Source organism: Gobius niger (genome assembly GCF_951799975.1).
Source record: "Gobius niger genome assembly, chromosome: 16".
NCBI classification, from domain to species: Eukaryota; Metazoa; Chordata; class Actinopteri; order Gobiiformes; family Gobiidae; genus Gobius; species Gobius niger.
The window spans coordinates 13,183,129-13,201,483 of NC_136867.1; the positions used below are offsets into that span (position 1 = coordinate 13,183,129).

An 18,355-nucleotide genomic window follows, 5' to 3' on the forward strand; every position below is an offset into this window, starting at 1 on the left:
TTTTCATTAGCTCAGGAAAAAAACGTGTTGCCCCCTCCCCGACGTGACATTGATGAATCATTATTCTTTGAAATGGTGGTTAACAAACTTTTGACTAACCAGTCTCCCGGAGAGCTTCCCACAAAAACTCTCGAGATGCTTAGCGGGAGGCCATATTTAGTGCTGGAGCCGCGTAGATAAAAGCACCGAGACTCTCGAGGTTAAGCCTTCTCTAAACTTGACTGTGGCGGGAACAAAAGAACATCCATACTGTTTTACTAACTGTTTACAATGTCCTTCAAGTCAATAATCTACAGCACTCTATAGGAAGCTTAAAGATGGGATTTCATGCAATCATTCCGGCTTTATTTGATGGGAAATTAGCATAGAGGGCACTGTGCTTTTAAAATACGTATTCCAGTAATGTAACAGGAGGGATTGGGGGATTTCAGTAAGCCAGAGTACTTTTTATGATGCAACAAGAAAAGATTAAAAACATTGTCAAGCTCTTACAGCATAGGGGCTTTTTGTCATTCATATGTTTTGTTTAAAACAAGTGTGGGCTCGGAAAAGTCAGGGGTTTTCTGTACCATTTATGAAATGCCACTGCAGACGCGGCCTCTTCCTCTTTTTGATATGGTTTCTGTATTACTAAACAAAGTCATAATGAGCTGTGGTGACTAATGGAGCAATAGGTTGACATTTGTGCTCACAGTTTGCCTTGTAACCAGGTAAATATTCATGTTCGGTGGCAAAATTGCAGTAACAGTGGGGGTAGTATTGAGAAGTACTCCTTACTCAACACTTTCAAAACTTAAAGTTGTTGTAGTGATAGTAGCTATAGCACTGTAGAAGTTACAACAACAGTAAAGGCTGCTGTGTACTGGCAATATTTAACAACGCATGTGAAGTGTTAAGAAACGAATACTTGTATTTATTTGTACTTATACTGCGTGAGTGCGGCACTTCCACCTCTGCATCTTTGGCAACTGTGGCTTTGCGGAGGAGAGCCCGGTGTGTGGTAACAGCGCTGTAGTTTTGAGTCACTGCTCATTAACACATGTGACTGAGCTGAACGTGAAGCGGCGCTAAAATTCCTGCTGACACCACTATGGTTTTTCACATGTGAACACCAGCATGGCCCCTTCTCACCAGAGCCACCTCTAGACGCTGATGGGGCCCGAGGCAAGAGACATAAGGGCCCCTCATGAAACACATTTTTAAAATACACAGGTTTTGATGTTTTTTCCCCCCCTAAATATTACTCATTTAAGTTTGTACATGTGTAAAGCTCTTATAGGTCGGTTAAAGGGTTATAGGTCTTTCTGTCTTGCCATGCCATACATAAAAAGTTGATAAAATAGTTGGAAAAAGTTGGAAAACTAAAAAGACAGGAAGATAGAGACAACTTGGACTCGCTCATAGCCTTTAGGGTTGGTGATAGTTATAGAATATGTATCTCTTTATGTTACCTTCACTGTCTGCTGTCAATTTCAAGATAGAAAAATATACTGTATATCCCAAAAATGCAAGGAAAGCTGAGTATTTTCTTCTTCTTGAATATTAACTTTGAAAGTAATTCTTCAACAACATTTTAGGACTGAATTAATTAGACTAGTCGTGTCGTGGGGCCCCCTTCGGCATCGCCCACCTTGCCTACCCCATAGCGACGGCTCTGCTTGTGATCCCGTGGGTGAGAATGGTGGTAGTTGGTGAGAGGTGGTGAGCTGGCAGCGCTGTGGGAGGAGTGTGTGTGTGACCTACTGTCTGTCGGTGCTCAGAGTTGACTGTCTATGTGCACATTCATTCTGGTGCTGCTCCTGTGGGGCTTAGAGCAGCGCATCTGTTCAGGTTCATGCAGCAGATATTTAGGACAGTCTGGGTCTCTCTGCCTGCGCTCTCTGATTCATTTTTATTTTTGTCATTGACATAGTTGTGTCTCCGTCAGTTGTGTCTTATCATTGTAGTTTTATCAGGACACAAAAGCGTTTCCTTTATGTTAAATATGTCAAGTATATGAATATATAATTGAACTACTATGAACTGCCAAAGACTTTACTAGGGCTGGGTGTGTCAATTCGGATTTCCCAAATTGATTCCATTCGATTCTCTTCACAATTCAGTTTGATTTATTTTTAATTCAGTTTAGGATGTCATGCAGAACCAATTTTACTTTAATATGGAAGACATTCTCAGAAGAGCTAATGCTGCAAATAGTAGAAACTAACTCTAACTTTGTAAATTAGTAAAATTATCAATATGTACATTAAGAGTTGAAACCCCCCTTTGTTGTAATGATGCACTGGCACAGCCAATCAGGAAGGCCTTTGACAGTAAACAACATGGCTGCCCCTTATACAGCAGAGTGAAGCTGCCCATGGTAAGATTTTGTAAATAAACCAATGGATCAATCAATCAAATTTTATTTATACAGTATAGCACCTGACAACAACACAAGGAAGATCAAAGTGCTTCACAGAAGGACAAACCAACGCACATAAAAATCATACTACATACTAGACATAAATAAAGTGCATTCTAAGTATTAAAAGCTAGTTTGAAAGCTAGTTTGAGAGTCTTTAATGTGGACTTAAAAAGGGACAGGTCCTTGAGAACACGCTGACTGAGGGGCAGGCTGTTCCACAGTTTAGGTGCGGCAACCCTAAAGGAACCATCGCCCCACTGTTTGTACCCGGAACGAGGGCCCTAGAATTACGTGCACACTGCTATGTTCAGTGTTTTCAATAGTTTTTCTAGATGTGGGTCATTTTCCCCCTATACTGATCCATGTAGATTTCTTTCTCCTGACACGTATTGTCTTCTCGGTATCATTCCAGTTTTACTTTGTGTCTGCAAACTTGCCTGCTTATCAAACATATCATGAAGAGACTCACCCCTGTAAGTTCTTTAAGTTCATCCTCTCTAGCTCCATTGATTTTGAGCAATCAATGGAGCAATTCTGCGCGTCCACAGCACTGCTCTGATCAACATTATCCATCACCCCAGATGAGGCGGCTTCATTTGCGGCTCACACTTGGTCCTGTCACGACTCTGTACATTGATTGCAGTCATAATCATGTCAAGTGCACTTTCAATCTTCAAGTCCCCCCCCAAAAAATGAGCGCGTCTGGGCCCATCTCCGGGCGCATCTGTCTTGCCCTGTCGCCTCTTGAGCGCCAGTAAAAGGAAATGTCACTGCAGTCCCGAACGGAGATGAAAATACTCCCTTTCAGTGTGTTAATGAGCAGCTTGCAGATGAAGGCTTGTTAGGAGAAATTACTACTTGTCTTGTAAGATGTGATTGACGACTTGCATAAGTACTGCACTCTGGTTCTGTCATGGAAAGATACATTGCGTTCTCACTCGGCAAATAACAAAACTGCAAAACGGGTTTCTACATAATGCCTGGGAATTTGATATGTTTTCTGTTTTTAATCAAAACTTGATTTAGCCAATAAAGATAAGAAGCTGCCCGGATATTGTTTTGCAAAAAAAAAAAAAAAAGAAAGTTTTCCTTCTCAGAATAAAAAACACCTGCTGATAACGCCTGCTTTATTTTCTGTACCCTGCAGTGATTAACTGTAGCTATGAGCATCGTATTGCGGATGTTGTTCCAAGTGCTTGTGGCGTAAAGCTGCAAATTAACAGCTGCGGAGTGATTTGTAGATTTTTTTTTTTGCTTACTACATCCACACATATCAAGCGCAAGAGGCGGCATGCTAACAGCAGACATTTGAATGAATAAACAGCAAAAAGCAACAGCAGGAACTGAGGCATGTTTCCGCGTTATTTACTTCCTTCAGAGCAAGAAGGTCTCGGGTTCTTTGTCCATGCCGGGTTGGTCTTTCTGTGTGGAGTTTGCGTGTTCTCCCTGTGCATGGGTGGATTTCCTCTAGGTGCTGCTCTTCCCCATCAACCCAAATCATGCACAATAGGTTAAATCCTCCAACTAGGTAGCCCTGAGTGGGTGAAATGAAGCTTATGCGCAAATTCAACCTGGAAGACCTACCAGCTGCATTCATTCATCACCTCATCACCGGCAGCGCACTCCAATCATCCAATCACGGATCCCGCTCAAGCCACGCCTTCACAACAGCCAATCACCGCCGCTGCTCATCCCCTCACCAGCCGCTCATCGCTCAGGATCCCCTTTTTAAGCTCCCTGGTCAATCACTCAGCCGTCTGCCAGCCGTGCTACGACCCTCCTCCACCCCTTTCTCCGCCTGGCTCCTCCTCGGCTCCGCTCATCAAGTGGCCGACCCAGGTCTCTTCCACCACCACCAGGGTCCAGGCTCCGGGGTCTGAGCCCCAATGATTCATGTTCGTTAATAAAACACTCATACCGTCATTCCGTTTCTATGAGTCTTTTCAGGTTGAAATGCCACTATGGGGAAAATGAAGCCGAAACCTCTGCAACTTGTATTTTGTGTTCCCAAAACTGATCTCAAAGGCCTTTTCAAACATTTCTCAGGAACATTTCTCCCTGACAAAATGTTATAAATAAATCCTATACAACAACACCGACTATGTGCTTTCCAAATATTTTTCCTTTATATATTGTATGCTTTGCAAACATACTGTAGGGCTTTTCTTTCCCGTCAGTTGTGATGTCCTCTGACCACCCTGAAACTAAACATGCTAACCTCGGTGAAATAACAGCACTTTTACGTCGGGTCATATTTTTCACGTGTGTGGTTTTGTAAAAGTGCATAACATACTGACCACTTCCTCAATACTTCAGACTCCTCACCTCAAAGTCTGGGCTGCAGTCATACCAGAGGACAGTCTCGTGTAGATGCTGAAAGAGTTCAGTTTTTGGACGTGATGTGACTTTGAGTAGGAGAGCCATATCAAAGAGTCAAATCGTGGGCCTCTGGGTAAAGGGGGGTAAAAAAAATCCCAATCGAAAGCTAATTTTCAGTGTGGTTTTGGTTTCGGGTTTTCTGCTATGTTTAGGGATGGGTGATATAATGATATAAAAAATCCAATCGTGACGTGATATATCGAATTGTGATCGACCGATTTGGTTGTGAGACGGTAATTTCGTGATTCAGTGCCATCTCTTTGCTGAAACGAGCTGAAACGCGACTTGATAAACGCAGTCGCCCAAAACTAGCTTCAGACCTCCAGAGAGAGCCGTCTACTACTGTCTCGCCATCGACGAAAAAACCTGCTCAAGATTTTCTCCAGTTTGGCTTTGCCCAAATCTAAAAGCTTGTGGAGTTTTGAAAGCCCTACAAAACTCATCTAAATGGGTCTCTTTCCTCGCGTTGTTGCCGTTTTCACTTTCTTGTTGCTCTTTTGTTGCTTTTTTGTATTGCATTTTCATCACAATTTTGCAACTTGTGTGTTTTGTTACTCTTTTCCTGCACTTTCATCGCTTTTTTTTATCGTGGCTTTGTTGCTTTTTTTGTTGCTCTTCTCTCACTTGCTCTTTAGTGGCTTTTTGTCAGTATTTTGGTGTACTTCCATCACTTTTTTGTTGCGTTTTTGTTACTTTTCATCCTCGTTTTCCAAGCTTAACTGGGGAAAATGTGCTTGATTCCGGTGGGGGTTGAGAGGTTAACAATCAGCATCGTTGGACATAGTTGTGTCAATAAGCAAAACTCTTCACCCATCTCGTGAGAATGTGCAATTGTGCCCGTCATCTGGAGCCAAAAGGTGCAGCTACAGAACCAATCAAGTTTGAATGGTCGCAATTATCACTTCACAAATGTAGATGATGTCTGCCCAAGTAACAACTTTAAAAAAAAGATATTACACGTATTTGAATTCTAAACCAGAAACACAAGCTATTTCTACCCTCACCAGTACTTCACATGCCCCCCACACTCCTAGAGCACTACCAGCCCTGCCATGACAATGAAAGCAGCCCGATGTGAATGACGGCATGTGGGACAGTGACAGCTCTTACTCCCTTCTGCACCGCTCAACTTTTATTTATTTTTTACGCAGGAGAAGAGTCACAACACAGCTGCTCTTTTCAGCATCACCCTGGCGTTTAATCCAAACTGCGTTGCGAGTGCTCTTGGTTTTTTTTTCATACCCTGGTGCTTTTGATATGGAGAAGACGGCGTGGTGTTTTGACAGCTCCGGGTCAGTGATGGGGAGGGAGGAAAAGGCTAGTGCTAGGGTTGCGGGGAGTGAAGGGAGGTGGGTGTGGTCCAGTTAGAATCCGCGGGCTCCTCAATGTCACTCAGGGGACGAGTGAGGAGGAGGGAGGAGAGGACAGGGTTGGGTTATCTGTGTATATGAGGAGGATAGAGTGGAGAATTACATGGCAGAAGAGGAATTGGATCTGTAATCATCTGTGTCTGATTATGACTACATTTGTAAAACACCATTAATCCTGTTAGTTTGATAATGGTTGTTTTGTTTTTTGTGTAATACATATTAGTAAATGGATGACTTTTCCTATTATTCTGTACTTAAAATTCCAGATGATTTGCACAGATCACAGTTCTCTCATCCCTTATTTTGAGGCCAGTCAAACTGAAAATGAAAGCAAATGAAAGCAATGAAAGCATCGCCTGGAGTACGCACTTAAAAGCACCCATTGATGAAACCACAATCGTAAGAAGAAAAAGCCCATGACACGCACCATTTAAAATACACAACGTCAAACACGGCTTCGATGTGGCTTCCTCTGTCATTATGCAGTCGGAATTATGTCGAGTAACAGCGCAGAAAATGCTCAGAGTGTATAGACATTTAATGAAACACCCCCCAACTCGCTCTAGTCTCTCCATCCTCCAACCAAATCTGCCGGTCCGACTTCATTGGAGGAGGAAGAGCAGTAAAGTAGGGCACGTCTGCACATTTAATGAGGCAAAAAAGGCAGAGTATGACAAGTGTGTGTGTTCTCCTTGGCTCTGCTCCTCTCTCTTCAAAGAACCTGTTTCTGTTCCCAGTCACACTTTTATTTTATTTTATTGAAGACACTGCCTTCCTTTCAAATTGTAGTATTTATTGCGTCTATGTGGACGCCGGCCAAAGATTCGAGCGCTTGCAGCATCAATTGTGAACGTTTTGAGAATAATCCCATTGAAAAGGCTTACAGTGCAATCACATGCCACTCTTCATTTCTGTACGGGACTCAAAATAGAGACAGACTGACGTTGTGCAACTCTGAACAGAAACATGTATCAACGATCAAAATAATTCTACACTGAGTCAAAACACCGGAGGTATAGTGGACGCTAGAATGTATGATATGAGGAAACATTGCTCTATCCCATAGCCATCTTGCGCAACTGTAAGTAACTTGTTTACCGTAATAAATCCTTCCCGCTGTCCCTCTGGGGGTAATACAAGTGTTAATGGGATGATTGGGGGGTCTTTCATCTCCCCCTGGTGTCTCTAGCCAGAAAATTGCAACTTTCTTGCCTCTGGGTCGGAGGAGTAATACACAGTAATGGAATCAACAGGCAAAGCTAACTGCGGGCTAGCACCACTTAAAAAGTGTTTACAGCCAAGTTTGAGTGAATAAATTGATCTCCATTGTGTAATTGGATGTACAATATTCCTCCCTCCCTTTTTCTTTTCTGTCAGCGTAGTATTTACTCTCACGGACAATTAATGAGTAAAAAACCGTAACATGCTGCGACACCTGCTGTGGCGCTTATGGCCTCTAGGGGCATGAGTTACTTAGTACTGCTTTAAATGCAAACAAAAATACTTCTCCTCAAATTGTCTCAAAGCAAGACTTAAAACAAGTGCTAAATCAGGACCAAATCAAGGCTAAAATGGAACAGAAATAGAGAAATCATGACTGAAACAATTTCACATATCTTTTTACAAGTTACCATGTGTTGTTTTAGGCTTTTCTGGCAAAACATATACATCTCAAACACCTATGCTGCAATTAAAATGATTTGGCAATATATTGTGCATTGTCGAATGCAAACTAAACTTTTAAATCAGGAGTAAAGGCTCTTTCAATTGAGCCAATAGACCTGGGATTCATTCTCAATACCAGCAGCACCATGAACTACGTCAGAAAATGTCAACCTGTATGACTGTCTGCACCACCAACGCCTACATAGTATCTAACTTCGGTCGAAAGGAAAACAAAGTGATTTGTTCCATGAAAATAAGAACAGATTTAAAACTGTAATAATAACTTGGGACTGCACCAAGATTAAAGACAATTAGCCTTACCAAAATATGGCCATAATCCCCAGTCCTTACATGGCTTGCCAGCTATTTCAGGGGAGATAATTGCCAACCTGAAGGGACTCTGTTTGCTAAAACAGGCACAAGCATTTCAAGAAATCCTTTGGGATGTCTGAATACTTTAAATGCACCAGCCTACGTGCCGCATACCCCACACTAAGTCAGAAGACCCGTGGCCAGAATGTACCCCGAAACAGCTGAATATGTAGCTAACTACATCTTGAGGTGAGTAGTGTTTTGTACCTCCCGTTTTTTGCCCATGCCAGCTCATTCAAGCAGACTCATTGTATCTAAAATCAAGAAGTTGTTTTTGTGAGCGGTGTAGCAGCAGGTGACGCGACTCGGATGCTCTGTTGTAGAGGTGACATGTAAAAAGGGAGTGGAAGAATTTCTGTGCCGTGCCTCTCAATTTGTCAACATTCTTGCTGCGGGGAGCTACAGAGAGAGACGGTGTGGCTTGTGGTCAGGGTGACATTGGTGAGAGTCGAAAAACAAGTTATTTTACAACGGTGAAGGAATGGGATTAAAGGGCAGAAAAACAAATCATCATAGCTTTGTTGGACTGAATTTTTTCCGGAAATGTATAAGAAACACACTCCCATAATTGTTCTGTCGTTATGATTGCGTTTACAGAAGCATCACTCGTTGAAGATAGAGTCATAGCAACAGCCAGTGAGGGATCTGACGCTAGTGTTGTTGAACTGAAAATGAACTATAGACTAAAGATTCCATCAGTCAGTCTCAACCCCAGTTACCAGTCTGATCTTAGGTTAAATGTCTCTTGCGCATGCTCACCCACTGGCTAGAAATTGTCTGCAAAGTCTAGACATCAGAATCAAAGTGTTTTCGGTGAAATCTGCCATTTTGTTGCTTATAGCTAGCTAATAGTATCCATTGTTTTACATTAGTCAAAGAAATGTAAAGGAACAAGCTACAGAACAACATTAGCAGCAGTGTCATTACTAGCACTATATTATTTTGTACATTTTAACATTGCCGTTGTTTTGTCCATTGTACTAACTGAAATTTAGGAGCAGTGTGACGTCAAAATCCCTCTGTGTCCTTGAGATATGTCCATCCACTTCGTATGAGTAAATCACGCATGGAAGCGAAATAAATTGTACTGCAACCCCAGGATAAAGAATGTGTGTGTGTGTGTGTGTGTGTGTGTGTGTGTGTGTGTGTGTGTGTGTGTGTGTGTGTGTGTGTGTGTAAACAATGCCGTATTAAACCAGCCAACCTCGTTTCCCTTTCATCTCACAACCTTGTCAATATATATATACATCTTCCCTGGCTTGAAATGAAAAATGTTCCTCATCAAATCAATGCTGAGAAATGCGTTTGGAGTTCACCCCAGGCAGAAGGGACTTCGGAGGGAGGGGAGAGGAAGGAGACTGGGGAACAGAGGAGATAGTCTGGGACCTCTCAGAGTGCAGCTGATTGCTCCTGATTAGAGCAGCTCCTGGTGGGACAGTCACGCTTCATGCCTCGCAGACAAACACCGAGCCGACGCGCCAGTCATGTCGCAGACCCATCGGCATCCAACTGGCACACCTGAGCAAAGGTTATAGTCAAATCTGTGTTCCTGAAGCGTGAGTAATGCCGTGAACGTAATGTATTCAGTAGCTGGCAGGGACCGACAGGTGAGGACTAGATATTTGACTGCGAGAGTTGTCTACGTATGCTTTAGGTTATAACCTACTGTGTGAAATTTCAACCCCTGCACCCGCGCCTATACCTGATAGGCGTTTGGTGGATTGAACAGAAATAAACTGATTGAACTGTAATTTGGTTGTTCACTTTGCAAAATAAGAGAAAACAAACATGAAGTATTAAAGCCACATTGTGGAACATTCCAGGTCCTATGTTGCTAGTTTGCAACAGCAACTAAACTGCGAAGCCCTTGTAAAAAAAAATAAACATACCAGTGATATCAAACATGCTCCTTATACTAGACAGCAACAGTGCAATGTTTACAGTGTGTCATCAAAATAAAGCCCATGGAAGAGGTTTTATTGCCATTTTAACTATTATTAAATGAGCTATAGCAGCAAAGTAGTGTGATGTCTGAATAGTAGTACAGCCACTCAGAGAAAAGGTGAAAAAGAAAAGCATACCTCAACAAAAACACTCGTAATTAAATGAGTGCTCGCATTAATTATTATTGTTAGGCATAGTGTCACACAGTATGGCTATAATCCAAATACATGTATTTCACACTACTAAATATAGCATGTCAGAATGTATTTATGCCATGCTACGTTTACAGTATGTCCCTACGCACAATTGCAAAGTTTCCTCTATACGTATACTTTTAATGGCAGGGCCCCACAATGTTGCGGATGGATGAAGTGTCTCTCATTGGTGCAGATGGAGCTAGAAGCGTAGATAAATCGAGTGAGAGGAACTTGGAGGCCCCTTTCGTTTTGCCGTATCCCTGAGCTCTCATTACATAGCGGCTGAAACCAGATAGCCTTAACTGGACCTTAGTCGCCATCATAATTTGGCCGTATACATACACGCTGTCGCTGCTATCGGTCTCATCTCGTCTCCTTCAGCTCTGTCCTTCCTCCCGTTTTTACTGTCCCCGATACCACCGCTGCCAGTTTATTACAGGTCCAGTGCAGTTAATGAGAGCCGTGAGGTGCCAACAAGCTAAATCACTTCTCATTGGCCCGAGCTGGCATCGTGACAGAAGCACTAATGCCTTCCTGTGTATTTACTACAAGACAAGATACTCGAGGGGGTGAGGGGAGGTAATTTTCATTTGTCAGTGAATGAGTCACCCTAGAAGGCCTTATGTGCTTCCTGCAGTCAAAAAACATTTCCAAGAGGTGCTTATAATATGTCTCTGCATGCTTGTCCTTGGCTGAGTGTTTGTGTCAAGCAGAAATAAAACTTGCAACATGGACTCTAGTGTGAGATTACTCGGGACCAAATCACAGTAAAAGGGTGGCAAGAATCTGCACCTGTGTGGAGTTTGCATGTTCTCCCTTCAACGCCTGCCCCAGTTTCCTTAACTCTAAAGCATGTACGCTAGTACGCTAGCTGAGACACCCTCAGTGCAGGACGGAGCGCTACCGCAAAGCCTTCATCCCCACTGCTGTCAGACTGTACAATAAGACTGTGAAGTAACGCCGACTGTAACAAGTGAATTTCTCCTTTGTGAGATGAATAAAGGTTTATCTTATCTTATCTTATCTTAGTTTCTCCTCTAGAACCATGAGTCTTTTGAAAAAGAGAGTCCTGATCTCAGTGGGACTTTTATAAATGAGTGTCAAATATCAACAAAATTCTAGTTTGCTGATGAGGCAGCGCAACAAGAAGCAACAACATGACCAATAGACACTGGCCAAACACATCTGAGTGTATAAATGTATTGTGGGGTGTATTTTCATACCAACCAAGTTCTACAGAGCGAGTCAAAACAAGACTTAAAAATGCATATAACTGAAAGTATTTTATCTACACTCTTGCCTCTTACTGTAATTGATTAATTCTATGTTGATGTTTTTATTGATTGTATTTGTTTTCTTATATTTATGCAACTGTGAAGCACTTTGAATTGCCTTGCCAATTCATACAGAATTGTGCTCTACAAATAAACTTGCCTTGCCTTGCCTGCAGATGCTCTGACCCCAAAATCATCAATATTGGGCTTTTGTCAAACTCTCTGAAATCCTATGCTTCCCGATATTTCCTGATTGTGATTCCACCTTGATGGCAAAATGTTTACTTGCTGCCTATTCGCAGGTGGCCAGGATGAAAAGATCTGTGTCATTCCCTAAGAGCTTGGCTCAAACTCTGTTTTTTGGCTCATGGGGTCAATGCTGTAACCATAGAATCATAAAGACGTAATACTTAAAGCCACACTGTGTAGAATTTTACCCCCCCCCCCAAAAAAAAAATTAAATACAAGCTTTTATTTTATGACAGATATTTTCAGCATTGAAAAATACCACAAACAAACATGTGATTTTGCTGTAAGCGGCTCAGCTCTCCTAAGACATAACTTTACCGGGAGTGGGTGCGTCTCCAGCTCGTTTCCATGGAGATGTCGACTAAAGTCAGCAGAATTTCAGATTTTCTCACTGCAGTAATAGCATTTTCTGTGTCGAGCTGGTCATTAGGAGCATGTTTTGTACTGATGGCAACTGTATAGTCCAAAATGTTACGCAGTGTACCTTTAATAATTGCAATATTTAGAATTTTTTAACGAACCAAATTGCGCCCTTCTCTTCTCACAACGCTTAAAATCCACAGCCCTACAAACACTGACATATTCCAGGCTCTGTATTGCCCTTGCTTTTATATCTGTGATTAAGTGGGGCCACACAGTGAGGAAACGAGTACACAGAGTAATGTTCGGGTTGTATTGATTTCCTGTCTCGTCTCCTCTGTTCTGTCTCCTCAAACTGTAGGAAGCCGAGCCTGAGCCTGTACGAGCCGCTGTACGTGCGCCGCTACTGGAGGTCCGAGCTGCCCAACTTCAGCACTCCGCACCAGGGCAAGGGGGGCTACTGGTGGAGCCCCCAGAGGTACCAGGACGTGGGGACGACGTGGAGGGACACGCACAGACATCGGGTGGTCCTGCCTGGCAACACCGGCTTCTCCGATGTCCCGTCCAGCCTGACCGCGGGTTACTGCCGCCGCCGCCCCGCCCTAGTGTGAGTGCCAGTGTGTGTTGGCTTTTTGCTTTTTGACCGAGCTTCCTTCGTGAATGGAGATGGGCTGTCAGCACTGTTAGAGAGGGAGATGACGGGTAGGCTAGCAGTCAGTCAGCGCAGTGTGGGCTTATCGCAGGGCAGCGGGGTTTGGTGGGGAGCTTGATCAGGTGGTCCGGGCCTCCCCACACACTGTCACCTTGCTTCCATGTCACTGAGGGCACATCCTCTTTTCATAAGGGCTATTTGGCCTGTTAAATAGCACACACCGCAGACGGGTCCTTTTCTAGACTGAAAGCGTTGTGCCCACTTCCTGTTGATGGGGCGTTCATTAATAACTTACATCCACTTGACTGGAGATAAATCTTTAAATAATGCTTCAAGGAATCTTTGAAACCACCCATTCAGCAGTAAAATAGTCTGTCATATAGAGAAACCTGGTAATACTTCCTATCATCAAGTGTATTTGGTGACCATGAGCCAATGCTTGTCTGTGCGTGCGCAATACTTATTCAATTACGAAGAAAAAATGTTTTGAGATCGGCTTAACTCCCCCATTAATATTGCATCCAGGCTTATGCTGTTTGCAAACACTGAGGGGGTATCTCTAAATAATGGAGGAGATTACAATTGTTGTCTGGTACAAATGAAGCTAAATGTTACCGTTGCACCAGGCTTAATAGTATGCACAAAAGACAGTACTGTCTGAAACCTTAATAGTGTTGATAATGTTGGAGAGTAGAAAAAACACACCTTGTAACGTATCGACAAAAATGAGGGTAGACACGTGGTACAAATACCCTACAGTAGCTGCTCTTCCCATTCTGACCTATGCTCTCGAGTGCATCATTGCATTGTTATCTGCCCCTCTGACACGCCCCAATATACACTGTACTCCCCCCGACCTCCCCCACAGAGGCGACTATCCCTGAGGACACTGACCTAAATAGATGAGCTCAGTAATGGCTTCCACACACACCCCAGAGAAGCCCGTTGTCATGGTTTCACAATGATTCTACCATTCGAGAGCTCTCCCCAGCACACAAGACTCGTGGACAGGTGAGTCTGACATGTTCAGATGAGGCAAGGTCGTGCAAAATGCCTGCTATACTGCAGGACTTGCAAAAGTACTCAAAATTTGAAAAGAGGTAACTCAAAACAGGCTGTTCCTCGAATTGGGTACTGCTGATGATGAACACAGCGGCTGCTCACTGCCTCGACAGGTTGCCCCTGCAACTTTGAGGGATCGTCAAATGTACTTTTCCCGATGAGGACAATAAAGTTCTACATCTTAAACGTGAAACTTTAGAGTAAAGATATTATACATATTGAGGGAGAAACAAAAGTACTTGATGTTGTTACTTATATGAGCATTATGCTACTGCTGTTGCTGCTTACTACAATGTATTTGGTTCATTTACCATAACTCCTACATCCACACACGTGTCTGTTCTTAGATGCTGTTACTTAGAGACGAGTATGAATTTAAATCAGGTCTATTTTTAAGAAAATGTAAGACTGAAGTACTACTCACACACCAAAAGTATTGAGTTTCTTACCACCCTTCTGTGTCAGTCAATGACCACCTCATTTTACAGAAGTAGATAAGGAATGAAAAATGATGCAACCTTGGAAAAGTTCAGAGCTAATGTAACCCAAAGTACAGGGGGCCCAGCTGAGCACAGATAGCACAGGGGGGAGCAGTGTTAAATGGAAGGATAGGGTGCTGAGTGAAAACTGGGGTGATTGATGGACAACGCCAACAAGAGAGAGTGAAAAGAGCAGAAAAGTGGTAGGGGAGAAAGAGCCAGGGGGCTAATGGGCTCGTGGCTAATCAATCCTGAGTGATGGCCACTTTAGACTGGGCCCGGCCTGACATATGTGGACCATCCCTTAAGCTTTAGCTCTCCCCTGGCTCCACCACTCCCCCTAACTCCATACCAGCGACGTGAGGTTCACGACCGGATCCAATCAACGGGTTGAACGGCTCTAATTTGTGAAAGAGACAGATTTTTTGCATGTTGCATAACCTTTTTATTTTTCGGCACAATTAAGATATTCACCCATCCCATTGCGAGTTAGGGTGATTACATTCAAAGTCTTTCCCTCAGCCATTCCTTTCCCCAATAGTTCTTAGATAAATTATCACCCAGAATTCTTAAACTTAAAAAAAAAATGAGCCAGTCTTTTGAACGGCTCTTTGAAGTGTACTTATCCAAATGGAGCTCCCATTATAGAGCGATGTACCCACACTCCCCCCAGTGCAGCGCAACCTGCACACGTCACCCCACAGGGCATCCCTACATCACGCACATATGGTCAGGCATTGGACACGGGCCGAGCCGCCAATCCATTTATCAAGTGTGAAATGTCCATATCGCGGGGTCCATACGGAGAGCGTGCACTGTTATTCCTGACGGGGCCCGGTTTAAACGAGCGCCGCGTCAGTTGTAGATTGATTCTCCATAAGGATTGATTAGGCTAAATGAGCAGGGGCATTGATTACGTGAGATAGGAGGGGAGGGGTCTAAGTGAGTAACGGCCCAATGCTCCACGGGGGTGCTTGGGCAGGCCGCACACGCTTTCAATGTGTGTGTTCAGCGGTAACAAGCAAATATAGCGTAGACATTATTGGTACCAAATATGATAAAACAGCTGCCTCTCAAACTGGACAGCTGCAGGACCCCACTTGCTCGTGTCTCACTGTACTGTATTCTTCTGCACGCGCTCTTGTCACTCACGCTCTGCCATCTCAATCCCATGCACTTTACATATCTGTTCCCCTTGCCAATAGAAAATGGCTTTGTTTCCCTCCGTCAGCTGTCGCGTCAACGATATGTCAAGACAGTGCAGCAGCCATCTAGTTCCTCCCTTTGCCACCGTGCCTCTCGAGGACTACGCTCTTCCTGAAACTGTAGACAGGGGTCAAAGAGCAAGCCACAGATGGCGCAACACGGTCTGACGTTCTGGAGGAAATTCTCCACTTTGCAGAAGAAGAAAGCATATGCGCAATGCCAAAGTGAAACGTTTCTCAAAGTTCTGTTTAGTTCCTTGCAGACACATTTTCAAAGCACTTTCTTTTTAGTGTCTGTGCCACGTTGACTTTGTGCCTCGGTATGGGGCTATAAGATCACATGTCTCCTATAAGTCTCTCTTCATTGTGAATAGAGGAAAAGAAGCTTCTAATCCATTGACATTTGGATGAATAAAGGTCTGACTTCTTAGTGCTCAGAGAAATTCACCTGCTGAGCTCAGTAATTGAATGACGCTGTTCTGCTATTATTATCCTGGTTCACCTCGGAGGGGCTGACAGCCTCAATAATGAAGTCTTTGGTAATTAAGTTAGCTGATTAAGCTGCTGATATATAATTACATTCACAAGGAATACTTTGGAGAGATGAACCCAAAGTCTCTGCAAAGGCTTTTAGAGATAATCTGAGATCGGCTCTAGAGACAAATGGTTAAGTCAATATCAAGATGCAGGAATCCTTGGTGCTCAAGTCAAGGGCTAAACTGCTCTGGCTTTTACCTAGCTGCTTAGAGTGGCATTGGCCTGCCATGGTATGGGTATCAGATTGTTGTCATGATAAATATAAAGCAAATTGCACATGGATAACTTTGGTTTATGACTGCACATTATGTCAGCAAAATATTCATAGTTGACGCAATATTCAAGAAGCCACAATGTATTAAAAAATCACTGAGGTTTTCCCTCTGACTGAGCTTTACACATAACACCAAAAACAATACAAATAAATAAAAGTGGTCTATTGGATAAGCCTGCTGCCCTGCTCTTTTTCCTCTTTCTCTGTGGCTGTCCTGTCCGGTATAGGCTATAGCCTACTGGGCAAAAAAGGGGAAAAGTTAAGGGTACAGTCATGATTTTTCAAATTTAGTTCCAATTTAGCCTTGTTTTTGTCCTAATTTAATATTTTGTTGTATGTTAAGTCTTGCATTGACACACACACAAAAAACAAGTTGCTTAGGTTTAATGGAAGTAATTGTAAAAAACAAAACAAAAAAACAATTAAGTGTATACTATCTCCGTCTCTCTCATAGGACAGCCCAAATTTGAGTAGATTCCCTGCCGTAGGCCCAAGGTAGAGGAGATGTGCTATTGTTTCTATATTTAGCATACTTTTTGTGTGTCATTTTTGTCATTTTGTGTGAGTTTTCCCCTAAAAAAATACTTTACTTACTTTTCGTCAAACTTGGTCTTTGATTTTCAACCAGGACCCCAGTCTTTTTTCTGTCTATAAGTATGGAATATTAACATAAAGTTGCAGTCGCCTCTGCCAGACCAAAGGCCATGGTGAAAGAGCAAATCTCAGTATTCATCCTAAATTAAGCGAGTGCCACCCCAAAACGAGTTGCCCAAGAGCGTTTTGTGAAATCAAAGAAGTGGGGCGCTAATGCTCTACACGCAGTCTTTTTGTCATCGGGCTGGGTGAAAGCTGACTCCACGGGACAGAAGGCGGCATGCTGAACAGGTGACAACAGCACGCCCCCTTTTCCTACCTAACCCCCCCCGTTTACCCCCTCCCTGGGACATGCAAGATCTGGCTCAGCTTACTGTAGAAAGTCACTCAGCAGATGGTGTCCAAGGAAGCGAATTAGCCCAGCACGAGCCATGTCCACGCGCGGCAGATGGGGGTAGACGACCAGACAAAGAAATTTGGGTAAAGGGGGGGCGACAACAATGACATGAACAGCCAAGGTGGAGGGAGGGAGGAGTGCAGTGTTGCTTGTTTGTTTTTTTTGCATGGTGTTCACTTTGTTTGTTTGCGTGGCTTTGTTGATGGAGGCTTGCGATGGCCAAGTAGAACTGACAATATCTCCATTCATGGGCCCATTAGAGAGGGTCTGGCACGCCGCATTTGGATGATAATTCTACATGTGTTATGCAAAGCGAGTTGGTCAGATGTAGCTAACTTGTGCTTTGTTTCTCGATTTGTGAAGGTGGACTTATCGCTGGCAGAAGCTGAGGGAACAGGTGCCACAAGTGTTGAGAAGAAGACGATAAAGAAATAAAGTGTGTTTTGGAAAGTCAACAAAGCTGAATCTGTTAAGTTGCATCTATGCAGCTATGTTCCTGAAGTGTTGGGTTAGTAAAGTCCATTTTGAATTGGATTGGGACGATTGGGACTCAAACTTGGCTGTAAACACTGTTCAAGCGGCGCTAGCCCGCAGTTAGCTCTGCCCGTTTGCCTGTTAGCATCTTCTTCGTGATTCCATTAGTGCGTATTGGTGACTCCGACCCGGTGGCCGCGAAGTTGCAATTGTGGTTTTCTGGCCTGAGACACCAGGGGGAGATGAAAGACCCCCAATCACTTGTATTACTCCCAGAGGGACTACGGAAAGGATTTATTAAGGTAAACAAGTTACTTAATACTGCTTTAATCCATAGTACCCTGACATTTTACACATAAAAGTTAACTATTTACAGATTCTGATTACAGAAATATTTGTCTGTAGTTGAAGATTATTTGCCCATAGAGGGATCTTTAGTTTTACTTTCCGAGGTCCGCTCTCGCCTC

General features: G+C 43.3%; 1 protein-coding gene across 1 annotated transcript; it reads left to right on the forward strand.

Moving 5' to 3' along the window:
• The first annotated feature begins 8,256 nt into the window (after nucleotides 1-8,256).
• LOC306975956 (uncharacterized protein) lies at nucleotides 8,257-17,870 on the forward strand. Its single transcript, XM_079573787.1, has 3 exons — nucleotides 8,257-8,379; nucleotides 12,576-12,821; nucleotides 17,778-17,870. The coding sequence occupies exons 1-3, from the start codon at nucleotides 8,336-8,338 to the stop codon at nucleotides 17,839-17,841; spliced, it is 354 nt and encodes a 117-aa protein (XP_079429913.1). The 5' UTR covers nucleotides 8,257-8,335; the 3' UTR covers nucleotides 17,842-17,870.
• The last annotated feature ends 485 nt before the right edge of the window (nucleotides 17,871-18,355 follow it).